This window comes from Apis florea, unplaced genomic scaffold (assembly GCF_048593485.1).
Source record: "Apis florea isolate Af1SG1 unplaced genomic scaffold, ASM4859348v1 contig_2897_pilon, whole genome shotgun sequence".
NCBI lineage: Eukaryota > Metazoa > Arthropoda > Insecta > Hymenoptera > Apidae > Apis > Apis florea.
In genome coordinates, this window is record NW_028256665.1 from 359334 (window position 1) to 386144 (window position 26811).

At 36.3% G+C, this 26811-nt stretch overlaps 2 protein-coding genes across 5 annotated transcripts in view; one reads left to right on the top strand and one right to left on the bottom strand.

Annotated features, from left to right (window-relative positions):
* Pde9 (phosphodiesterase 9) overlaps window positions 1-21984 on the top strand; it is a 101155-nt gene extending 79171 nt beyond the window's left edge. For all 4 annotated transcript variants that reach the window (XM_086907770.1, XM_086907772.1, XM_086907771.1 and 1 more), the window contains 7 exons: window positions 414-538; window positions 1520-1727; window positions 2764-2878; window positions 13255-13492; window positions 13740-14126; window positions 14201-14452; window positions 14541-21984. In XM_086907770.1, the coding sequence (XP_086763896.1) occupies window positions 414-538; window positions 1520-1727; window positions 2764-2878; window positions 13255-13492; window positions 13740-14126; window positions 14201-14452; window positions 14541-16523 (3308 nt within the window). In that variant the 3' untranslated portion in view covers window positions 16524-21984. The remainder of the gene's footprint in view (window positions 1-413; window positions 539-1519; window positions 1728-2763; window positions 2879-13254; window positions 13493-13739; window positions 14127-14200; window positions 14453-14540) is intronic.
* On the bottom strand, window positions 21831-25661 carry CYP6AQ1 (cytochrome P450 6AQ1). The gene is made up of 6 exons (XM_003697371.4): window positions 25504-25661; window positions 24397-24930; window positions 23956-24321; window positions 23693-23877; window positions 23284-23572; window positions 21831-22268 (listed from the first exon to the last, which is right to left on the bottom strand). Exons 2-6 carry the CDS (start codon window positions 24917-24919, stop codon window positions 22090-22092), a joined length of 1542 nt encoding a protein of 513 aa, XP_003697419.2. The 5' UTR covers window positions 24920-24930; window positions 25504-25661; the 3' UTR covers window positions 21831-22089.
* Between the last annotated feature and the right edge of the window lie 1150 nt (window positions 25662-26811).

The following is a 26811-nucleotide window of genomic DNA, read 5'->3' on the forward strand; positions in this document are numbered from 1 at the left end:
TTTAATCGAGACTTTAACGAGATTTTCGGGTTTATTATCGTATCGAAAAGCTTGTTTATCGAGGCTTTGAAATATTATTAATTGTTAATTGGCCATTGAAAGTTTGGCTATTGGCATAATAATTCTGATTTCGCGCGTTCGTTAAAGTTTCCCCATATCCGTCCGATTAATAATTGGACTTTTATATTTCTATAATTCTATAATTCTGTTATCTCTCCAAATATATTTGTATGAAACTTTTTCGCGACGTTAAACGCGTTTAATCGCGTTTAATATCGTAAGAGCGGATGTTCTCGTATATTCGAGAATAAAATATTTATGACGCTTGTGACGCATGGTTGTTGGAAATTATTATAAAATCCTCCTTTAACGATAACGATTTCTCTGACAATTTCCTTATACGTTTGTTGCAGAACTCTTTAGGAATGCAGCAGAGGCTGGACCTCTGGACATCGTGAAGCTTTGCAAAGGGGACAAACTGTTGAACATTTCGACTAATTTGCCGGCGAACACACCCGATTCTCCCTATGTCCTTCAGGTAACGATTCTTGCGCACTTCTTGTATTATCGCCTATATATATATTTCCATTTCTTTCATACTTTCACCGATCTTTTCGCATTTCCTCGTTTCACTTGTGTAATTTTTTTTTTTAACGTCGATGAAGTCGTTTCGAATCGAAAAACTTTTATCCGATCGTTATACGATAGAATAAGGAATGGCTTTTTCTTCCCTATTGTAATGCCAAGAAACTCGAAGCCCTTTTTTTCCTCTTCTTTTTCTTCTAAATTAACGGCTTTGATCCCGGGATAGAAATTTTTCGAGAATTGTGCATTAAGTTTATTTCTAATTTTAAAAGTAGAGGAGGAATGTGTTTGTCGAAACTTTTCCACCATCTCGTATTGAAAAGTTTCTCTTCGTTTCGCGATGTATCGAGAAGAGACGGTGTCGAGATCCTCTCGATTAATCGATCGACGATAAAATCATGTTCCTTCTTCGAGATTCGGCGGAATCATATCTCGCTCTGCGCTCAATGATCCGCGCGAAATTTAATCTCTCTCCGCGAAATTTCTCTCTTCTCCCTTGACGAGGCATTAATTTTAATAATAAACGTTAAATTGAAGGTGAAAAAATAATTACGATGCAAATGGATATTACACCGGTTGCAGTAATTACGTAGGTATAATTAAATTACGTTGAATTATTTTGTTTCATTATTATTATTATTATTATTATTATTATTATTTCTTTTTTTAATAATTATACGTTGTATACGCGCGTGTAAATTATTTTCAAGTACGCGCATAACGCGTTTCGCGTTAATTTTGGATCGCGGCAGTCCCTTTGTTTCTTCTTTTTTTTTTTTTCTTCTTCTTTAAATTAAAATTGAAAATGGAACGCAACAGCGATACCCTTTTATCATTTAGATTGGAAGAAGGGTGATCGAGGTTGAGATGGTTAAAAGGACGCGGCCGATTTGATGGAAGTTGGCTGGAAGAAGTATATTTCCTCTTTTTTAAGATCGTCGGAGCTCATCCGGCCTCGTCGGGGGTGATCGAGGCGGAAGTGCTGTGGGCTCTCGAGAGACGTGTGGCGGCCTTGGAACGGCAACTTCGGGAGCATCAAGAAGCTCTGTACGCATCGCCTTCGTTCGCTCTTCGTGAACTGAAGCGGCAGGTCGACAGTTTCAAGAACAAGTTGGAGCACAACGACCAACTCAGTTGGCTGAGTAAGTTTGCCTCTATATATATATACATATGTATGTATGTGTGTATGTATACTCTCGCAACCATATTAAATTTGCTTATTAAAAATTTTGATTAATCGAAGAATTTAAGAAGATTGCGAAACGATCGTCTTCTGGCGTTAAAAAAAGGAATATATATTTTTAAAAAGAAGCCCTTTATTGTTACTTTCTTTGCATCTCTCGCGCAACTTTTTCCTTTTTTCGATCGTTCCGAAGGTCGACGATACGAAATTGACCGATTGAAAAATGGGAATTGAATATCTGGAAACAAAGGTGAATCATTCCTGGTTCCGTGTATAATTTAATCCGGTAGACGGTGGCGCGAAAACACCGTTCGTGCGCAAAATTGCACAAAGTGGTCGAAAAATAAAGGATCAAACCTTTCGAATTTTTCATTCTCCTCGCTCCCTCCTCTTCTCTTCTTTTGTCCACGCTCCTCTCTCTCGCCCCCTGTCCGAAAAATGAAACAACGGCCTCGTTCGTTTTTTTCTTTTTTTTTTTTTTTTCGATATCCAATCCAATTTTTCTCGACACAAACGTTTCTTCTCCTTCCTTCCTTCCTTCCTTCCTCCATGAATCATTATTATTATTTTTCCCAACGAAAAGGTGATTTGGAAAAATTTCCAACCACTTAGGGCGAACGGAAAAATCATTGCGATCCGCCCGAGACGATGGATATACGCGCGAATAAACAGCGCATCGGTCCAACGCGTCTGCCGCTGAATAAATATTTGCCCGTGCAAGGAACCGTCCCAGCTATTCCTATCTTCGCTTCCTGGCCAAACGCGTATTATCCGTACCCACACGCGCTCATCGACCTTTACCTCAACGGTACATCAACAATTACACAATTTTTCCCCGCGTAATTTTCTCGTATGACAAACTCTCGAAAATTGGAGATAATAATTGGCGGTGGATAAATAACGGGAAGGGAGGTATTTCGATCAAGGAGGAAAACGTAGGGGAAGGTTGGAAGGATTTTAGAAGGGTTCAATCTCGAGACCGCTGCCACTTTCAGGTTTCTACAAACAGCTTCCGGAGCCTCTCTACGCGGATTCCTGCCGCAGATTGCAGTATCGACGGAAGAGCGACAGCATGAAGCGGAAGGTGCGAGAAAAGTTCCTCAATATCTGGTGAGTCGATACAAATTACTACACTTCTTCTTCTTCTTCTTCTTCTTTTTTCTTTCTTTCTTTTTTTCTTTTACGACTCGCGAGTTACGCCCGTAACGATTCTTCCTTCCTTCTCTCTCTCTCTCTCTCTTTATTTTTTCTCATTTACGAACGGCCATTCGGTCGCCCCTGTTTGCTGCCTCCAGCCGCGATTTAATTCGAGATATCGAAGGGGACAGGTGAAGGAACGATAAACTGGTCGATCGATTTTGTCGTCATCCGACGACGATGTTTACGACGACGAGTAAGCGCGGATCAAGAGGAAAAGTTATTTTTTTCATCCTGTGCACCATTCCTTTTTCCTCTTCCTCTCCCGAAATGACAGGTGATCTCGTATCTCTTTACGATCATTTTAATTAATCGATCATTTCAAGTATACATTTGATAATATGTTCGTGAAACATTTGTTCTTGATTTATTAATTTTTATTTTTTTCTCTTGGTGAAATTAATTACAGGTTCAACTCTATGCATTAACGTAATAATAAAGCTTCGAATTCTAGAAACGAAGCGAAAAATACGATTCGCTCAGGGAACGAGGCTGAAAAAGATTCACGTAGAGAGAGAGAGAGAGAGAGAGAGAGAAAATGTCTCTTAATCCCAGCATTTAGAGATCTCTCTCCGAAAACTGGGAGAGATCTTTTTAATCCTTAATTAGAATTCGCAAGTTCGTCACCCATAAATAACCAAGTTGAAATCTTCTCATAAACAAGAAATTCTATGTGTGTGTGTATATATATATATATACATATATCATAAGTTCCGTTCATGGAATCTATTTTTAATTCATCGTTACAGTTGACGTCACGCTGATTCGCTAAAACGATCACGTTTCATTGAAACTTACCATTTCGAATAAACTAATTTAACGTCTACCGACTACCATTCCGAACGTGAACGGAATAACCAGTATTAAATTAACAGAAATGAATGATTGTTTTAAGGTTCAACGTCAGGATAAACGAGGCAACGAGTCTTGTTTCGCGAAACTAAACGTATATTTATTTTTTGACCAAGTTTCTGACCATTCTTCTAGAAAAGAAGACGATGGATTATTTTGTTTAGAAAGACGATGCCGTCTCGAATTCACGATTAAAACTCGTTCGATCGGTTCGATCGTTAATCTCCCTAATTTCTTTCTTCCTTTTACATCCTCTTTATCCGTTTTGATCTAATCTAATCATAAAATGTTTCGTTTAGTTTTGATAATATTGAAAAATATTTCAGATGGAAAAATGATATGATATGATCTTCTTTGTAAAAGATCGGTCAAATTATTCCTTTTCAATGGAATTATATGACTTTTACTATACTTTTGCATACATTAATAGATGTAATCCATCCTGTTTCTTGTGAAAAAACTTTTAAAAGACTATTTTATTATCCCTTAAACTTAGTACTTTTTTAATTTAATATTTTTAAGATTGACATTTTTTTAGAAAAAAAAAAAAAAAGGAGAATTGCGTTGTTTGGACATTAAAAAACATATAATTCCATATAGGATAACAAGGTTGACTTTTACTAAAAACTTCTACGTGTCCACGTAGGAAAAAATTAATTACATCAGGACGCGTCTTTCTTGGAAGCTATTTCCCTCTGAAATATTTTAACACATTATCAAAAACAATTCAGAAAATATTCTAGATGATAAAAATTAGACGTTCCGGCATATTCCAGTATCCTTTACATTATAACATTATTACATTATAACATTATGACAAAAATTTAGTATTTCAAATACTGAAAGACTCAAAAGGTAAGTATACTTGGAATTAAGAAAACCGTCAAGAAAAAAAAAAAAAAAAAAAATTCAATATCGCAAGAAATGGAAATTGTAGAGGTAAGTATAATAATAAGTATAAAGGTAAGTATATTTCGAAGATTAATGAAACGATCAGAAAAAACGAACGAATTTCGAGAATTCCAGGAATTAATCGTCATTTCCAAGAATTCTCGCAAAAAAAATGTAACTAATAATCATTGAAAAGAGAAACAAACAAATCAGGGTTTGTAAACAAACGAAAATTTCCGAAAATTTTTGTAAATAAGCATTGAAAATCAAAATAAACAGACCGATGTTTGTAAAGAAACGAAAATTCCAAAAATCTGATATTATTTTCGGAAGAATTTCGGAATTTCCAGGAATTTGATGTTACTTCCAAGAAATGGAAAAATATGTTTTAAAATTTAATATACTTACCTTTTATACTTACGTTTATGAACTTTTCAGGCAACACATTTCCAGAAAGAACATTTTTTTCTCCATTTTATTTAATATTAATTATATTTATCCGTCTAGTACTTATCATTTACGTAATTAATCCTTTAAGCTCATATTTTTGAAAAGTACCGAAAAAATACAAAAATATATATGAAAAATATATATATTTAATTTATAAAAAAGTTAATTTATTATAAAAATCTATATAAATCACAAACATAAATAGTAATATTCTTTTCTTACTCTATTATTCCTTTTTACTTTAAATTAAATTTAATATTTTATCCGCTCTAATATTTTTACATTATAATTAATTCGTCTCTATTTCGAATTGTATCTCAATTGTGAATGAAATACATTTTGTCGATAAGTTAGACATCGATTAAAAAGTTTCCGCGGTCAGCGCCATCTCGCGTTTGGATCACCGAAGCTTCGACTCGTTACTAGCATAGCAGAAAAGGCAAGGAGGTATGCGGAGTCGTAGACAAGGAAAGCACTATTGCGCGAGAAAGATAGACAGCTTTCCCCCACCACTACGGAAACGATACATGGAATATTAATTAATTACTCGTTTTTTACGCAAAATTTCTATACTTTTAAGATCGCATCTTGAAGCTAGAACTCCAGACAACTTTCCAGTATCAATTTTAATGGTAAATTCCTTGTCATTAATTAATTATTAACGATTAATGCGTCATGCGTTCTAATCAATCAAAGACGCCATATTGAAAATTCATTAATTACGCGCTTTCTACGCAAAATTTCGACACTTTTGAGATCGCATATTAAAGTGAGAACTTCACACGAGTTTCTCGTATCAATTTTAACATAAAATTCTTCATCATTAATTAATTAATAACGATTAATTACGATTAACGCGTCATACGTTCTAATACATCGAAGACATCATATTGAAGATTCATTAATTACTCGTTTTCTACGCAAAATTTCTATACTTTTAAAATCGCATCTTAAAGCTAAAACTTCAAACAAGTTTCTCGTATTAATTTTAACATAAAATTCCTTGTTATTAATTAATTATTAAAGATTAATGCGTCATATGTTCTAATACATCGAAAACGCCATATTGAAAATTCATTAATTACGCGCTTTCTACACAAAATTTCGATACTTTTAAGATCGCGTATTAAAGCTAGAACTTGACACGAGTTTCTCTTATCAATTTTAATATAAAATTCTTTGTCGTTAATTAATTATAATACGATTAATAACGATAACGTGTCATATATTCTAATATATTGAAGACGCGTTTTCAATAAATTATTAATAAATAATTAATGAAATAAAACATCATATTAAAATTGATACGAGAAACTCGTGTAAAGTTCTGACTTTAATATGCGATCTCAAAAGTGTCGAATTTTTGCGTAGAAAGCGCGTAATTAATGAATTTTCAATATGGCGTTTTCGATGTATTAGAACGTATGATGCGTTAATCGGTATTAATCGTTAATAAATAAATAAATACAAAAGATTTTAGATTGAAATTGATACGAGAAACTTGTTTGAAGTTCTAGCTTCAAGATGCGATCTCAAAAGTGCCGAAATTTTGCGTAGAAAGCGCGTAATTAATGAATTTTCAATATGGCGACTTCGATTGATTAGAACGTAGAACGCATTAATCGTTAATAATTAATTAATGACAAGGAATTTACCATTAAAATTGATACTGGAAAGTTGTCTGAAGTTCTAGCTTCAAGATGCGATCTTAAAAGTATAGAAATTTTGCGTAAAAAACGAGTAATTAATTAATATTCCATGTATCGTTTCCGCAGTGGTGGGGGAAAGCTGTCTATCCTTCTCGCGCAATAGTGCTTTCCTTGTCTACGACTTCGCATACCTCCTTGCCTATTCTGCTATGCTAGTAACGAGTCGAAGCTTCGGTGATCCAAACGCGAGATGGCGCTGACCGCGGAAACTTTTTAATCGATGTCTAACTTACCGGCAATACCTATTTAGTTAACAATTCGGATAGAATTCAGAAAACAAAACGCAGTAGATTAATTATAAAATAAAAATTCTTAAATTTGGAATATGTGATAGAGTAAGAAGGAATATAAAAATAGAGCAAGAAACGAACATTATTATTCGTGTATATGATTTATATGAATTTTTATAAAAAATTAGTTTTTTAAAAAATTTTTTTAAATTACACATATATATTTTTTCTAAATTTATTTAAACATCAATTATTATTAAATTTTGAAAAAATTTCATCGTCTACTTGCATGATAAAAGTAAATGAAACGAAATCTGTTATGATCATTATCTATATAATTATTTGTAAAAAAGCAAAATATATCATTTATCACGAAGTAATTAAATTTAATACGAAATGATAAATTTGAAAGATAGAGAAATTTAATTACGAAAGGTATCACACAAAATTGTATATCTGATTTTATTTATACACTTTAATAATTTTATTAATCAGTTGTTGAAAATACCGATAAATAAATTTTTCATATTAGTAAAAGTTAATTTATACCATCGAAGAATCTTTAGATGGAGTTTGTATCCTGCAGTAGTATAAATCAATCGATAGAGAGACATACAAATATCTCGTTGATATACGTGCTAAAAACAATATTCCATTGAACATTGCGACAATAGCGAACGTGTGACAATATATTTTTACGAAGAATAACTGATATTTCTTATTCCTGATGTTAAAACTTTTTTTTCACTTATCTTTTTATCTTTCCCGGTATATTTATCACCCAAAAAATAGAGAATAACATTAAAGTTGAACAATGAAAATTTTTTTCAAAAATATTAAAAAAGAGATATTTTCTCTGTAATAATTATAACAAAAAAATCAAGCCAACCAGATATAGATAGCGTTTGATGATACGCAACGTGTATCTATATGAATCGCCAACTGTTTTTCGTTATCATCGATTCAGGAAATATCAATTACGATACATTTTTTTCGAATCTGGAATATTTGTTTCGACGTTGTTTGATATTATTTTTTTTTTTTTTTTTTTTTTGGAATATCACCTTTGCGTCGAACATTAACCAAAACAAGAACCGGCGTATGGAACAATGACGACAAATATAAAATATACGGTGAATACTCGATTACGAACCATTCGACCGACGAAAATTTCGTTCGGCGAAGCGATCGTTATCAGAATCGGGAGGAAAAATGGTTCGAACGGAGCGATACATTTCCATTTGGCTAGAAATGATTTTCGTTTCGAAAATATATTGTAGCTTTTTCCGATAAAGCTACACAACATTGTTTATACACGACAAATCGTAAAAAAAATTGCGGCACGCGTTAACGATTCTGCGTTTAATTTTTTAAAGCGAACTCACTCGTAAAACTCACACGCCTAAGGGCACTAAATCAAACTTGGTCGCAAAGAAAGAAAGAAAGAAAGAAAGAAAGAAAGAAAAATAGAATCGCCTTATAAGTTGGTTCGTTTTCACGGTTAATAGTAGGAACAGCTATATTGGAAAAGATTGTAAATCAGCCGTTTCTATTTGAACGGTTGGCACACGCGAGCCAACTTCTTAGCACGAAGTTTAATAATAAATCAAATGATCGGCTCCCTTCGTCGGTCGAGAATTTTATTTAACAAGTTCACGAGGGGCAAAAGGGATGCGTTGTCGCGAGATTATTCATTCATTTATCCGCTAGACTTTATCGAGTTGATCGACAGGATATTGCTTCTTCTTCTTCTTGGAGGCGAAGGAGGAGGAGAACGGTGCGCGTGGAATTTTGAACGGATGACGGAAGGGAAAAAAAGATGAAACGAAACAGCGAGAAAAGAAAGTGGAAGAGAAATTTCTCGTTCCTTCGTTGCGTTCCCTGAATCGTGAACGGACGAAAGAAGAGAAAGAAGCGGAAAGATGGAAGAATCGCGTGATTACGTAATATTTTCATCAGATCGTTTATAATATTTATCAAGTTGCGACGAGTGTGACGAAGAGAGAAATCGATCGAGAAGGAGGAAAAATCGAGGAGGAAAAATACTCGAGATGAGTTCAGTTTTCAACATCACTCGATAAGGAAGGATTATTGCATAATTTATGTCTAGCAAGGTGAATGAAATGTTGTTTAAAGAAAATCTTGTTTCGTTCATTCGAGCGAAAAAAAGTAAATGGAGAATGAAACGAAAGAGAAATTTGTATATTATTTGTTGGAAAATGAAAAAAAATGTTACTCTCTTTCGGAAATACTAGAAATTCTCACAGAGGGCCATTCGACTGTTTAAACAATTGAAAAATGTGATTACGTTAACAAGAGTAGGCATGCCTTTGATCTTGAACCGGTCGTCATCGTATCACGAGAGAGAACGAATATTCATATTTAATTGTGAAACGTAGAATGGAAACGTGAGAAATTAATTTTCTTTGAATTTTCTTAAAGAATAAATAAATTAATTCGTTATCAAATTTAAAGGAATTTCGTCGTGGAATATTTTTTCCAGAGAGATGATCTCGATTACAAACATTTAGTTTTCGAACAAATATTTATATGGATTTAAGAATCCATTAGTCCAGATATCGATAAATCTTTCGAAAAGGAAAAGGAAATGGAGATTCTTGCAACTTTTCTATTAAATAGGAAAATAATTTTTAAAATAATTCTATTAACACGAAATTTCTATTTTTAAATTAAAAATAAGATGAGATTTACGACGAGGAACAGAAGAGATTCAGAGATTCCTTGATAAAATAGAGAATATCTCGACGATTAAACGCAGTCGAGATCCGTTGAAAACATATTCATCGCATTTCGCATTCATCAACTGGCCGACATCGATCTAGACGATCTAGACGTGGCGATCTATCGGATGATCTATGTGCCTTCTGTTCCACGACTCGCTCGTGTGTTTACACCGATGTTGATACCTTTCCGTGTGAATAGCGAGCTTCAGCTTTTCAGAAGAAGATTATCCAGCCGAAAGATCGAATTTCGATGCGATTGTAACGCGTTCCATTGCTGATTCATTTCCATTTCCAACTTGGAGGAATTTTGATGGTTCATATTGGAATTTTTCCGGATGTCGGAGATATCGATAGTATACTACCTTCCTTTCTCTCCCTCTTTTTTTAAATAGAGAAAACATTTTTTTTCTTTCTTAAATTGAAAATTCAACGAATCCATTTTTAAACTTTTTCTCAAGCGTTCGTGCGTAACGTATGGAAAAAATAATTTCAAAGAAGCGTGTTAATCTCGATTCATTACACTCTTCAGGTGTTACTTTATTCGTTATTCTCTCTCATCCTTGTTTATTCTCTCTTTAAGATAAATTTATGAAAAGCTGTTTGTAAACTCAACAACAATAGCGAAAAAGGTTGATCAAATTCTTAACTTTGCGTAATTATTATCACGAGTTATAACGAGACGTTCGTTTCGTTCAACTTCTCTCTACTTTTAATAAAAATATTAAATATATCGTTTCGTGACAACAGTATAACAATATCGCAGTGTGTTAAAATTATGTAACTTTTTAATTTTTAATTCATCAGGAACGTTTTAGTTAGTTAAAAAGCATCTTTCTTTTTTCGTTCCTCTCTCTTTTCCTCTGCAACAATAATTCGATATTTTATATGGAAGCGAATTAAAATTGCTCGCCACGAATCCATGATCGTTCGACACGATTCGTGCACGCGTTTGATTGAAACGCGTCGTTCCATTGTCCCGTTCTTTACGTATTCACATTGCGAAGATCTCGCACGATGCGCAGCAAGCAAACGTTCGAGATCGTTTCATGAGCGATTAAGTTCACGGCCCGTGAGATTTTCGTCAAGATTACCGTCGAATTACGAGAGCAAATTGAATTTCGAAGCGGATCTTGAAGGCTTCGCCCGCCGGGGATTCGAGTTTCACGCTTCAAACAAAACGAGATATCCTCCGAACGCTGTTTTCATTCCTGATTTTCGAACAAAGATCGTTTGAACGTTGCTCGATCAATTTCATTCGAGGAGAAGTGATTTTTTTTTTTTTTTTAAATTGTCGGATACAATCGGATTCGCGCCGATATTTACGATATCGTTCGTTAACAACGATTACACAATCCCATAATACCGATCGAAAAGATCAAATTTATTCGATATTCGCAACATCATCGAACGACCCATAAATATGCATGGACGTTTTTTATACGCGTTTTATTTACTTTTAATTTTCATTCATAAATCACGCGTATCCCGTTAACGAGTGTTTCGCGTACGAAACCGAGATTTCTCTTTTTCAATTTATTCGATCCAATCTTCTCTCTCTCTCTCTCTCTCTCTCTTTCTCGTCTTATTTTAATTTCGTTCCTTTCTTTCGAGGAGAACATCGAAATAATCGTCACGAATATTTTCCCACGGGAGAAATTTTTATTATGAACGTGTTCGATTATTATTTCGCGAATGTTTCCTTTTTTCCGCGGGGGCGGGAAAAAATGCCCGTAAAAAACAAACTGCGATCGATTTTCGCGCGGAAACAGGGCAAATAAACGGGAGCGAACGTGTCGGGTATACGAAACGTTAAACGAACAAATACACATGGGTCGAGGCGTGATGCGAACGTAGCAAATCGCTGTTCGCGGAAATCGTACGAAAATATCGTTTCGGTTCAAGTTGAAATCGTTAATATTACTAACAACGATTTCTACACGATGTCCGCTTGCAACATTTTCCTTATAATACAACCCTAACCCGTTCGATTCCTTACTCTTTTCCTTACTTTTTCTCAGCTTTCTTATTCGTTCATTTAAAAAAGAAATACATTTCTCTTTCGGGATGAAAATTTCGATATCGTTTGGTTGAGAAGTGAAACTTTTGGCAAAAAAAAAAAAAAAGAAAAATACGAATATAATTTGTGTTATGTCGAGGGAAGGAGAATGAAATCGAAGGAAAAATACCGAGTTGGAGAGGCGTGATGAAAAGAGGCGTGTGGGCAAGGGATGAACGGAGCGAAACGAATGGAGAATTCGAATTGTTGGTTCGATTGGATCGGTCCGCGTTGGTAGCAAGCTCCGTAACGTTACCGCGAAATGCCATTAAGCTACCGTTATCTCTATAATAACCTGGTATTGGCGGGTTATAATAGGGAGCGTCACAAAGCGAACATTATCGCGTACCGTGATTTGATGCGCGAGCTAAATGCGGATTGCCAATTAGCGGTCTTCGCTACACACGCTTCTGCTTAATCTCCTTGATCATGCCTCGATCTCGACACATCGACTCCCGCGTAAAACCGTCTAATTGTATTTAGAGATCTGCGATCTGAATTCGCGAAATCTTGAGCGGAATAGTTTAAATTGATTTCCAAGAGGTGAGGCAAATTTGTTTAAGACGAGCTGTTGTACTATCGCGAGCGTGAATAAAATTGTTTCACCGAGATCGAGAAATTATCTCGGTGTTCTTTTCTTTCTTATCCACGTTCGTGAAATAACGCGATTTTTTTTTTCGTAATTTACACAGCGGTTCTTTCCACTTTCCACGTAAAGAAGGGGGAGGGGTGGGGGAAAAACGCGCACACCATACCGATGTTTCATCGATTTTTGAACGCGTCTACCCATATCGCATATTGTATTAATCGCGATCAGACACGTATATGTTATACGGCACGTCGACAAATCGATACATCCCTAATGTAATTCGAATCCGTCGTGTAGGTGCAGGCTCCATGTTGATTTAGTTCAATAAGCGGATAACCCATTATTGCGCAATGTACTAAATACGCCGGTCGAGCGGCGCTCTACGACGAAATGATGAATTTGATTAATTTGACTAATTTCATCCGAGAGATAATGGTTACGATCTCGAAGCGAACTATCTTTGCGAAAAAGAAGGAGGAATCTGTGGAATTTATAACGCGATATCGTTCCACCGAATATCGTAGTATATGTAGTATCGTATACGTGAAATTATTTGATACGTGATATTTTACGACCGCTGCTAACATTTGAAACCTTTGTTCTTCGTCAACAGGTTACATTCGACACCCGGCAATTGTCGAACTTTGCCGTGGTGGTACAACAATGACGATCGATTTACGGACGATAGAGAAGAAATAAACGATCGAGGCGAATTTTTCAGTTTCCCCGAAACGAGGAAATTAATATCGATGATGATCGTGTTTGCAGCGACGTGTCGATATCGTCGAGCGTTCGGGAGTGGCTACGTTCACCCGCTTTCGACGCCCGGCAATGGGAGGACGAAGAGCTTCTCCTTATGCTGCAAACCATGTTCGTCGAGCTGGACCTACCTCAAAAGTTTAACATTCCTTTACCAATCCTGAGGAACTTCCTCTACGAAGTTTACAACAACTATAACGAAGTGCCGTTTCATAACTTCAGGCACTGTTTCTGCGTGGCGCAAATGGCAAGTATATACATATACATACATACAGTACGTACGTACATTTCTGTTAAAACGCGATGCGCATTTACACGTAACGAGTATAAACAGCGACAATGTAAACACGACGTAAAATATTGTAATATATCTTCATATTTTCATTCGAATCGAGAGACGTTGATTAAATTCGAGGAATTTTCGTGGAAAAAGAGGGAAATTCCTCCATCGCGTATCGAGAATAACAACAATAATGAGAAATATCCTGTTGCAGATGTACGCGATAGCTTGGGCGGTGGATCTACCGTCACGGATCGGTGATCTGGAGGTTTTTATATTAATCGTCTCCTGCATCTGCCACGACTTGGATCATCCGGGATACAACAACATTTATCAAATAAACGCCCGTACCGAGTTGGCGCTCCGTTACAACGACATCTCGCCGCTCGAGAATCACCATTGCTCGGTGGCGTTCCGCGTCCTCGAGGCCCCCGAGTGCAACATATTGGCGTCGTTGGACAATCCCACCTATCGGGTGGTACGCGAAGGGATCATCAGATGTATCCTTGCCACGGACATGGCCAGACACAACGAGATTCTCGGCCAATTCACCGACATTATCCCGGAATTCGATTATTCGAGCAAGGCCCATATCAATCTCGTGAGTTCGTGAATCGCGTACATTTTCTATAATAAACATAATAGCCACCGAATCTCGACAACTCGTCGTTCCAGTTATCGATGATCCTGATCAAAGTGGCGGACATCAGCAACGAGGCACGGCCCATGGAAGTGGCGGAACCTTGGTTGGACAGGCTGCTCCAGGAATTCTTCAAGCAGAGCGACGCCGAGAAGCTGGAAGGATTGCCGGTCACGCCGTTCATGGACCGCGACAAAGTGACCAAACCCTCGTCCCAAGTGAGCTTCATCGGCCTCGTCTTGCTCCCCCTTTTCGAGGCCCTGGGTGAACTGTTTCCGGAACTGCAGGTATCATCCCTCCTCCTTATTATACTTGTTATCATTGTACTTGTTATGCATTATTCGAAACGAAAAGACGACGAACACGGATTTGCAGGGGCTGATAGTGCAGCCGGTGAGGGAGGCGTTGGAGTATTATCGGAGATTGAACGAGGCCGCGAAGGACGAGCGGCATCATCGGAAGAGCGTTGCGGACGTTGGGGAATCGACGTGCGCGAACACGGGGGGGGTTGGGGGGGCGTCGAGCGTGGCGAAGTCGAGCTCGTCGCACAGCATGCGGTCGAAACGGTCGGCGGGCACGATTCGGTCGCGGTCGCGTTCCACCGACGAGGACGTGACGGAGAACTTGACCGGGGAAGACGCGGAGAATCTGGAGAGCTCGGATCCGGAAACGGCGACCGAGGTGGAGGTGAGCGAGAAAACGTTGAAGTTCAAGATCTCGACGGAGGGGAGCCTGTCCGGGGCTGGAACAGGTAGGAAAAGCTACCCGGGTAGCCGGAAGGGTAGCCGTGAGAAATCGTCACTGGATTATCATAATCACGACCTGGCCAGGGCTGTGAGGGAGCACGAGAGGAAACGGGGCGGTAAGGGAGAGAGCCTGGGCAGCGATCTCAGCTCGCCCGCCAGCGCTTGGTCCGCGGAGGAGACGAGGATCTTGGAGGAGTTGGAGAGAGCGGACGCGGAGAGCGTTGTCCGCGAGTCGGAGGGGAAAAGTTGGAGCGAGCGTAGAACGGCGACGACCACGGCGACCACGATGATCGAGGGTAACGGTAACGTGGTGGTGGTCGAGGGCCAGGAGCGGAGGAACAAGTTGAGGAAGGGGAGCGGTTCGGTGGAGAACGATCGGGAGAACTCGAGGCCCGGAACTCGAGGCTCGAAGGAGGTTCGGAGGGAGTCGGTGGTCGGGTCGCGGTGTTGCTGCGAGGACAAAACCGGTTCCAACAATCACAGATCCATCTTCTCGAGATTGAGAAACTTCACGGATCGATTGAGCATCAGCTTCGACTCGAAGGATCCGCCCACGCCCAAGCCGACCAAACACATCGCGACCACGAACAAAACGTTGAACAAGAGCAACTCGTTGACCGCGGCGAGCCCTCGCTCGTCGGCCGCTACCTCGTCCAGCCAGTGCAACAACTCCGTGACGGAGTTTTGCAAGCGGTGCAATCTCGCCAAGAGCTCGTCGAAGGAGGGCAAAGGTGTGGCGAGCGTGGTGGAATTATCCTCGATGGAGAAACGGGCGATGACGTTGCCGAAGGTGAGAAACAAGGCCGACTACAAAAACAAAAGTTGGAGGACGGTGTTCGCCAAGGAGAAACGATCGTCCGCCTCGTTGGAGGCTTTGCCCGCGGCCGTTTCGTCCGATTCGTCGTTGTCGAAACATCGGCGGAATTCCTCGAATCCGGAGGGCAAATCGCACAGCCTGAAAACGGTCAAGGATCAGAGGTGTTTGGGCATGGAGTTCGCGGAGATCGACGTGCCCACGAAGAAGCAGCAACAGCATAATCGTCACCACAATCGCCACCATCCGCACCACCACCACCACCACCACCACCACCATCATCATCATCACAATCAACCGGAGATAATCGTGAAGGGGGTTGAGTACGGGTCTAGAGAGGTCGTGGAACGAGACGTGGAAAGTAAGGTAGAGATCAGAAGAAGCTCGGCTAGTATGGAGGATATATCGAAGATGGCGAAACAGGCTGAAAGCGCGATGCTCGGTTCGTTGGAGCCAAAGAAGACGTCGGAGGAACGTCCTCACGCGGGTAGTTTGGACTCGATGCTGTACAAGGATTCGTCGAAATCTCGAAAGAAGGCCGCGTGCTCCTCGCCCACGACCTCCTCGAAAAAATCATCCCCCGGCCTGTTGTCCCGGTTCAAGTCAGGCATGAGCATGGACAGCACGAGGAGCAACAGCAACAGCGACTCGTTGCACGATCAAAGCTCCCAATCCCCGAGCGGTTGGATCTCCTCGTTGACGGCGAGCTTTCGACCGAAGAGGCAGGTGGCCTCGGAAGCGCCGCCCTTGTCGTCCTCCCATCCTCCGCGTTCACCCAGCCGAGAGGAGATCAAGTGATACGGTCTACGATTGGTCGAGGACTCTTCCGAGAAACAATTGTCGGGCCTGCACAGGTGGCTGGCCGAGAATATCTTCTGCTGCAGCGGTTGAAACGCGTTTCGTTCGTGCCGTTTATTCGAGCCAAGTAATAATCTGTAATAATAATAATAATCGGGTGGAGAATACGGGAGAAGCCAAAGATCGTTGACTGAGATTGAAAAGGAGATTGAGCGGGGGAGGAGACGGATGTGGTGAGCATTGGACACAGAGAAGGGAATATATGGAAAGGAAGGAAGCGTTCGCGTTTTGCCGAAATAATCGACTCGAGTCGGATCCGCGTCTGTTGGCCGAAGAAACTCGATTATTATCTCAACGATCTCAAGCGTCGGACACTTATCGAGGTCACAAGAGAGCATATCCGACCAAGCTTCTCTCCCCATCAATTCTCGGCCAAGAATTAAAAGATATCTCCTCTGTGCGACGATCTTCTGCCCGCGTTCTGGATCCGCGTTTAAATTAAAACGCGCCTCGGTGTTGCGGACGAAGCAAGCAACAGTTCACCGAATTTTTCGCGTGGAACTCGAGCGATTAGATATCCGGTCAAACACCGGATGGAGGTAGAGAGGAGAGAACATTCGCACAAACAATCTGACTGTATTCCGTCGCGTCGCGTCACGGATGATTATTGGAACGATTATTAGAAATTGGAGAGAAATGAAGATGGACAGGTTCTCGAACGTTGTACGAGGATCGAAGCGCGATTTAAAAGGGAAAAATAATATAGTACGTCTTCGTATAGTAAGTCGATTAGCTGTTTCCAAATGTAGCCAGAGAATGTGTGAGTGTAATTAACGTTCGTATCGAAGCCAAACTGTCGAACAGCTGGCCAATACCAAATATATGTATATTGCTCCTAATTATCGATCTCCGTTCCGAGAGCAGAGTTGTGTGAAAGAGCGGGAGAGAGCGAGAGGAGAGACTGTGAAGAGGAGTGAAAGAGAGGGAGAGAAAGGTAGAAAAGAAAATATTGCGTACGATGAAATATAATAATTTGTCGAGATCGAGCGGTTCGAACTGGCATAGAGATTGAAACGAAAATATGAAATATTGAAAAAAAGAAAAAAAGAATCGAAGCGAGGAACGAAACGAAAATGGACGGCCTGAAAGAAGAAGAAGAAGAAGAAGAAGAAAAAAAAGGCGCGTTATATAAACTATTTTATTTATTGTCCAATTAAAAAAAAAAAAAAGAATAGCCTAATGAGTAATCATTAATGTTGTTCGTTATTATACATATATATATATATATATATATACATATATATATATATATATATATATATATATATATATATACACATAAAATATATGCAAAACGCAATGTATACAAAGACGTGAAAAGAAAGATGTGCGATTCCCATCGAGACGAGAACATAACGTATATAAATATATTATAAAAAATACATAAGAAAAGAATCTCTCTCTCGTACGAAAAAAGCAGGTCTATTGTAATAGAAAAAGAGTTCAACGTGTAGATATAGATAGTGAAATGAAAAGAATCAAGACGGATGTGTCGCGTTGAATTAGAATTAAAAATTTATCCCCCCCCCCGTTTGAAAAGATAAAATTCCCTCTGTCACGGAAAAAAAAAAAAGGAAAAAAAAGAAAATAAGAAGGAAGGGAAGAAAAGAAAGCAGAAAGAGAAAGAGAGAGCGAGAGAGAGAGAGGAAAAAAGGAAATAATTTATCGCGTTTATCTCGAACGTCGCGGGGAAAGAGACGAAATCAATCGGTTCCAATTATTTCGAGGCAATCATTCGCACGAAAAAAACGATTTTGTTGATCTGTGAAAAATTTAGATGAATGTTAAATAAATGTTGTTTCCTCGTTGAAAAAAAGAAAAAAATGTCTTCCTATGATTTAAAAGATATTATATAAACACGTATATTTTCATCGAAATATTGTTGTGTAAAAATCGGTGGAATCTTTCGATCTAACGATTATTATTTTAATTCTTTTATCCACGAATACTCTATATTTATTTCTTATAACGATCACGTTAGCTCATCTAATCGCTAAATTTATAATGGATCGACAAAAATACTACACTCTTGGTCTATTTTCCAACGCGTTTAGAACGAGGATAAAAAAAAAAAAAAAAAAAAAAGGCGAAATAAAAGAGAAAAATCGGCTAGATGGATAAACGGTATAACGGTAGAAGAAGAAGAAAAAAAAAGAAAACTCTCGTGATACACGCATTTTTTTTCATACTCGACGCAAAAATTATTATTTTTCAACGTCTAAACGACGTCTCGCTTCTTCGTTTTTAGATGTTTATATTTTTATACTCCACCAACAATGTGTCTCTACGGCGATGAAGAACCGCATGTATTGTTGAAGTCTAGTCTTACGTTATTGTCTTCATCTCCCCCTTCCACCCCTCCCCCAAAAAGAAAAGGAAAAAAACTGTTTTTTTTTCGAAGAGGAAGATCCTTCGTTTTTCTACAACGATCGTAGAACAACGGGAAGATAAAAGCCTGAGCCTTATATATCCAATCACCCGATCGGCGTCCTCTGTATAACGCTCGTTCGAATTTTTCTTCCCCAACGAGAAGAGAAGCCGCGAGAAGAGAATTTCGTTCGAAATTGAAAAAATTGAATTTATAATCACGTAACGATCCATCGATTCTAAAACGTTCGTTCGTCAATTGTTAAATCTCTTCCCACGGCGCGTCAAGAATTGCGCGCGAATCCATCGTCGATCCATCATCAATCTTCCATCATTTCGTCGTCGAAAGTTTTTTGTGGTCCACTGTAGGCAAATACAGGGACAGTATATGTAGAGACGAGTGTGTTCGTTGCCACGTTGAATCATCCAACGTTGCGTGCAGGCTATAATGTAAATTATTAAACTTTCAGTGATACGAGGCAAAAAAAGTATTTGATCTTGAACAACCGGTGACAAACGAATCCAAAAATCCGTATCTAATAACACCCAACGATCGATCGATTTCGATTCGTTTGATGATCATCGACTGATAAAAAAGAAAAAAAAAAAAAAAGAAAAGAAAAAAAATATCAAATGCTTTTTTCGTTCTATCACTCGCTATCTGTGCCTGACCTTTGTCAATATTTATTTGTCTCTTCCTAGACGATAAATCGTATTATACGCATATCGGTATAATCGGATTTTTCCTAAGAAACTCTCGGACCACCCCGTGTCGACAATCGAATTATACCTCCTCGTTGAATCGTCGAAGTGTTACGCGATAACTTTCGAGAATAAAACGCGGTCAGCCGAATTTTAATATCTTTTTAATCAAGATGTTGAGCCGTGAGGAGGAGAAGGCGAAGACGGGACGAAACTCGATGATCCAATGGATCACAGTGGTAGACAGGATGAATTTCCACTCGTCGATTGATCGTTTAATCGTGGAGCGGCGAGAGGTAGCGCGTCCCACCTCGTATCCCAATTATTCTCGTCAATTACCGTAATCGATCGTACGTTTTCTCCTGCCGATGGTCATCGGAAAGAAGGGATAGTGGCGTGCCGCGATCGGAAATTGTGAACGAAACTAGGCCATAGCGTGTAATTTTCTGGGATAAGCCGGGTAGAATAGCCGCGATCTTGGTGCAATCCTCGTCGTTTCGTCGCCCATTCCACGCACCCATCCTCGCAGCGAGAAATGCAGTGTTAATTAGCGTGTAAGGAATCAACGTTCCTTGCGATAATGTTGTGAATCGAGCCGCGCCCGGGATCATTTCCTCGATCCTTCGCTCGTTGAGAAGAAAATTGGCAGAGATCGCGGGAATTCGAACGAATTGAGCGGGTTGAAGTGTACGCTCCGATTTCGAGAGAGGGGGTAGAGGAGAAGAAACGGGGCCAAAATTTAGAGATTCGAGTTTATCGATCGAACTGAGGTTTGACTGAAGTTTCGAAATTTTTAAAGTTTAAAGTACAAATTAGCGATGCCACGTTGACACGATCTCTTAGAGGCTATCTTTTATCAATTTTTAGGTTAAGAATCGATGAAGTTTTAAACGCTATTGAAATTCGCCGTGTTATAATAATATCGTAATATCATGTGTTTCTTTTATCCGTAATGACGTAATGACGATGAAATTATTAAATTTACTTGTGATTTATTTCTTCTTTTTGTTTAAGTGACGTTTTAAATTATCAAATCTTCGCGTTTCCACCATAATATTTTAAACTTGGGGAAAAATTTTCGAATCGAAACTATTCTATTTTATTCAACGTCGCATCGCTAATCCACGTTAGATTTTAATCGGCGCGCAAGTGAAAGTAGTAGATTTGCAAAATTATCACAAAGAGAGGAACAGCGATAATTATAATAAAAAAAAAAAAAAAAAAAAAGAAAGAAAAAGAAAAAGAAGGTGAAGGAGAAGAAAAACGGGTCAAGAGATATGAGTGATGTGACGAACAAAAACGATAAGCTAAGCTCGCGGGCGAGTTAATATCAAGATATTGTAAACGATGAATTGTATAGTTATTATTTGTGTGTAAAACTATCGTGGAACAAATTCAAGCACGTTGCAGAGGCGTGTACACTCGATGTTCGTGCGTTGTTCGACGATGACGATCGATCGTATTGTTTGTCTGCAATAAATAAATGAAAAAGGAAAAAGAAAAAATATATATATATATATTCGCATAATTCTGCGCTTGGTCGGTATGAATAAATATAATTGATAGATTCCATGACATAAATAGATTCCCTATTTGTTTATCTCTTGAAATTGTTATTATTAAAAAATATTCAATCTAAGTTAATAAAATAAATACTGAATCTAGATAAAATACTCTATAATTGAAGAGAGAAGAAATACGAAGAAGTAATTATATAATTTTAACCGAGAGAGAGACAGACAAGAGAGAGAGAGAGAGAGAGAGAGAGAGAGAGAGGGGTATAAATAGAATTTTAATCGGAATATTATTTCGGAAGATAATTGATTCGATCTTTTCTCGAATCGGAATCAACGTGGAATCAACAATTCTACAACTAATATTCGATGTTTCTCTTTGTACGTAGTGCCGACCGTATCAATCATGGTTAATTTGTGGGTAAATGTCGAATGTCATTTTCGAACAAACGCGCTCAAACTTGGTGCCGGGATACCGCACGGTATCCGCCATTCCAATTTAACTTTAAGGTGTCGTACTAATATATTACAGAGATTTAATTGTAAGATAAACGGCGGTTACATGCGCACGGGCCACGATCGGCCGGTTAGTCTCTTTTGTAAATGAGAATAAGTGAATGAAATAAATACATATACGTGACCGCGTAAATGAAACAAACACAACTCTGTCCCCCTGCGTACATGTTATATTCTCTTCTCCCCACAGTGATACATAAATTAAAATTTTACACATTTGAATACTTTCGTTTGAATAATCGACATCTTTACGATCTTCTTCTTTAAAATTAATATTACGTTAGTTTTTTTTTTTTTTCAAATTGATCGAAAAATAAAACTTATTAAAAATAAAATAACAATAAATCAAAAATATTACAAACGTAATAAAACTAAAAAATGAAATAGATTCTGCAACTGGTAAGAATTTAACCACCCGCGATTGTGATCTTTCGTATATTTAGGTATAATCCTCCTAATGCTGTGGTTGTAAGTCCTTTGGGATCCAGAACCATCGGGATTCTTGTTTTCTCGCACGGTGTAATTTCATAATTTTTCAATATTTCAATAATTCCAAGCTTCGATTGTAACAGTCCTAATCGCATACCTAAAATAAAAAAAAAAAGGAATAATAATAAGATGATATAATATAATCGATACTTATTATGTTTTTTTTTTTTTTCTTTTTAGTATTATATTTTATCAGTTTATTATTGAATTTTATACCTTGAACATTCATTCATAAATACGATATGAAAATAAACAAAAATGCCGAAATAATTTTATATAAATATATATATATATATATTTCATGATTAATCGATCAAGTATAAACGAATTAATATAAAATATTCATATATACATATATATGTTGATATTTGTTAGCAAAGAAAAATATTATATTTTTTCAAATTGAATGGCTCGTGTACGTTGTTAATATGAAAAAATTACACGATCATTTGCTAATCTTCAGTGTGATAAAATTACGTAAAATAAACATTTTGATATAATATACATCCAATAATGATTATCGTACGTAGAATTAATATTATTAATGAAATATATATTATTATTATAATCGCGATTTATAAGTTATCACTTAATAATCTTACATAAAAAAAATCTAACAAAATAAGCAAATTCTGTAAATTGATTGATCGATTATTATATTATATCGATGATTCCGCTAATTTATAAAAAAATACTTATGAAAAAAAATTATCAATTTTCCATAATTTAAGATTGAAAAATTTAAACATCCTAATTAATCGTATAAAAGAAAAAAAATGTTGAATCTTGCATCGATATCGATAATATTTATATATTTATCATTTTTATTTTATTTATCATAACTTTGTAAATTTATCACGTTATATTAAATGTTTTCTATGTACGGACTTTCAAACAAACGAAACGTAATTTACTTTCCAAATTGATAATGTTATCAACAATTTGTTAGATTTTTTTGGCATAGAGCGAGAAGAATTATTAAAATTATTGATTAAATCGAAATCTCAAAAAAATTTCTCCCCTGTGTTGGGTATTAATAAACGATGAACTAGATAGTGTGACATAAGTGTTCGATATTAAACGTATCGAGAAGTAGAAGAAAAAAAACTTACCGATACAAATGTGAGGTCCCTCACCGAAGGGCATGTATACGAAATTTGGCCTGGACTTTTTAACATTTTCGGAAAATCTGAGCGGATCGTATTTTTCTGGATTTGGAAAGTATTTGGGATCGTAGTGCAAACCTATCATAGGAATGTAGATAGGAGTACCTTTCTCTAACGTCACATCAGAATTGGGTATTTTATAATTCTGAAGAGCGACTCGATCCAAAAATCCTAGAGGTGGATATTTGCGAAGAGTTTCCGAAATTACCATATCCAAATACGGTAGGTTTGTTATCTAGAAAAGATTAAGATTATACAGTCTTATAAACAAGTGTTTCGGTTTTTTTTTATTTTATTCATTTCTTGAAAGGTCAAACGCTGATTCTGCTTGAATGATTATTCGTAATGCTCGTACCATATCATACGTGATTTTTCCATCAGTTTGCGTTAAAGCCTCGTGAATCTCGGTTCTGAGAGTTTTTTGTACCTCTTGATTCAATGCTAATTCGTACAATGTAAAAGATATGGTGGTGGAGGATGTTTCGAATCCACCGGTGAAGAATACACCCGCTTGAGATACTAAATCATCACCGTCGAATTCTGAAATCATAATTTCTCGTTATCTTAGCATTTTTACATTACATATTCCATAATGAATAAAATATCAAAAATACTTACTGAAATCATGGATTTGTTCGCCCTTGTGTTTCTCTCTCAATTCGATCAGACAATCGATAAGATCGTTCCGTTTCACATTCGATTCGATTCGTTCGTTGATCACGTTCCAAAAAGCATTTCGGAGAAGATTGGTCGCTTTTCCGAAAAATTTTACAGACAGATATTTCGTCAAATAAGGGGCGAAGAATATTGAAAGGAAATCTATGGCACGTTTAATATTGTAATCGAAGATAATTCTTCCGTATACACGGAAATCGGCATTCGGATCCTTCAATGAATTCAAATTCACTCCAAACGCAGTGCTAGCGATCAAATCAGTGGTGAAGTTCGCGCAAAGATCCTTGAATTCTATTACTTTTCCATTGCCTGAAAAATACGTTTATAAAATCATAATTGATACATTTTTGTGATTGTAATATGAATGATAAATGCAATATTTACCATCCAAATTCAACGATTCCAGATGATTCTCCAGATTTTTACTGATCATCAACATTAGATCGAACATTTTTTTTATCTTGCCCGAGGTAAAGATCGGCGTAAGTTTCGTTCTGAGATATTTCCATGCGGGATTCTTCATTATGAACAGATTTGAATATCCGATACGATCATTTTTACTATCCGTTGACGCGAATTTATCCGCAAATATATTAAAATCTTTCACCAAGATATGTTTTATGAGTTCAGGATCACGAACTAACAAGAATGGTTTGTCGAAAATATAAAAACCCATGAAAGGCAATCCTTCGCTTTGTTCGTATAACTCCTTTATAAATTCTGAAGCTGATTTCTTTAACAATAAGCAATCTCCAAAGTTGCCAAGGAAGGGCGTAGGAGTAATCTCCATAACGCCTTTTTTCGACCAATATTTGAATTTTCGAGTCATGAACAAGTAAGCGGCTATCATCAAGGATGAGGAAACGATGAGGATATCCAGACTCCAATATGGCGTTAAGAGAGTCATTTTGAAAGAATCTATAAAAGCAGATATATAGTAGATATATATATATAAAATAGAAAAATAGGATTAATTTTTGTTTGAGATTTGAAATTTCGATAGCGATAGAAAAAATAATAATGAAAAGTAATCACAATAACATGAATAAATAAGAAAATTGATAGATGAAAATATTCCATTTAAAAAACGAATATATAATCATAACTTTATATCGATATCGAGTTAAGATGTGTAAATAGATTGATAGATTGATAGATAGATAGATAGATAGATAGATAGATAGATAGATAGATATATAGTGGAGATGAAAAATAATATTTATTATTAATCAAATATGGAAAAAAAGGATTTTAAATAGATACGGAGAAAAGTGTAATGAAAGTAAAAAGTAATGAATCAGTGAATTATAATAAGAAATAAGAATAATAAGCAACAAAGATAGTTGGATAATAATAATAATTAACAATAATAATAACAAAATCAAAATTTTTGTCACACTTCACGATAAAATATATAAATTCGTATGGAATAAAAATATAAAACGAAAATTTCGAAAATGAAGCACTAGAACAAAATGTATGTCAAATTACATTTTTCACCACAAATATCTTCCGATCTTGTGAACTTCGTGATTCGAACTGAACTTGATACCGTCAAACGAAATATATATATAGACGCACTGTATATTTAGTTATCTATGCTAGGTTTCCTTCTAAACTCTTCCTTTGCATTTTTTCTTTCTTGCGTGTCATTGATAATAGAGCGTTAATGCAAGTTGTCTCGCATTAAGTAAGTAAGTAATAATCATCAAAATATATAGAAATAATTTTTTAAAAATAAAATTTTTCTTTTTCTAATAAATAAGAATTATATCTTTTCCTATATTAATTGATATAATTATTCCATCTTCTTCGATAAAATAATTTAACTTATCTTAATTTAAATTAAATAATTTATCTTAAAAATTATTTATTTTTTTTTATTTAAAATAAGTTTATATCATAATTTGATTAAATAAATGCCAAGCAAGGAAAATATAATGGTATGGTACATAATTTCAAGGATGAATTGTTGAACTTTGTATTACAAACACGCAAATATATTATATAACAATTGAACATAGTAGAAAAAAGATAATGGTTAAGTTCGTTGCACTCGATACATTAACAAATATTATTGACAAAAAATATCACATCTATAGATAAAGTTAATAATTAAAATATTGCGGAGTATTTCGCTTCTTTCCGTTTCTTCTTTATAATATTATTTAAAAAATATTTAAAGGATGGTGAATAAATGATGAAAGTGAATAATGTAGTAATTCTATATATAAAAATGATTTTATATTCAAAATTTTAACTTTGAATTTTAGGAAATCGATTATCTATATATTTAAAAATATATATTTTCTTGAAAAAAATAAAATTGATCTTCATTCAAAAATTTCTTTCATAGTTTATGTACAAAAAAATTTCATTATACGAAATTAGTTTTCTCATCTTTTTTAAAATCTTCTTTAAATTAAAATCATATTTGAAATATATTTGTATAATAATTTAAAAGATGATTAAGAAAATCTATTTATTGTATATACATCATAGTCAAGATTACTACGCAGCAGGAATGAAGGATTCTATTCACATTCTTAACATGACATAACGAATACGTACTTACACTATATGAATTTATTTTATTTTATTTAATGTTATCGTTACATTTATATATTATATTATATTTAATATTCAATTAATTTTATTGATTGTTTATTTAAATATGATACTTTAATACTTTTAATAATTAATACTTTTTAACTTAATATCATAGTTCTTTTCCATTTTCTGACCTTCGATAAACCTAAAATTATGTGCATAATTATCTGCATTAATTTGAATAAAGAT

What these genes read in the sequence shown, in the direction of transcription:
- CYP6AQ1 (XM_003697371.4), bottom strand. Translation starts at nt 24,919, where the DNA reads ATGACTCTCTTAACGCCATATTGGAGTCTGGATATCCTCATCGTTTCC. An exon ending in GGAATCGTTGAATTTGGATG is followed by an intron (nt 24,322 to 24,396) that starts GTAAATATTGCA and finishes CGTATTTTTCAG; the next exon opens with GCAATGGAAAAGTAATAGAA. An exon ending in CGAACAAATCCATGATTTCA is followed by an intron (nt 23,878 to 23,955) that starts GTAAGTATTTTT and finishes TTATGATTTCAG; the next exon opens with AATTCGACGGTGATGATTTA.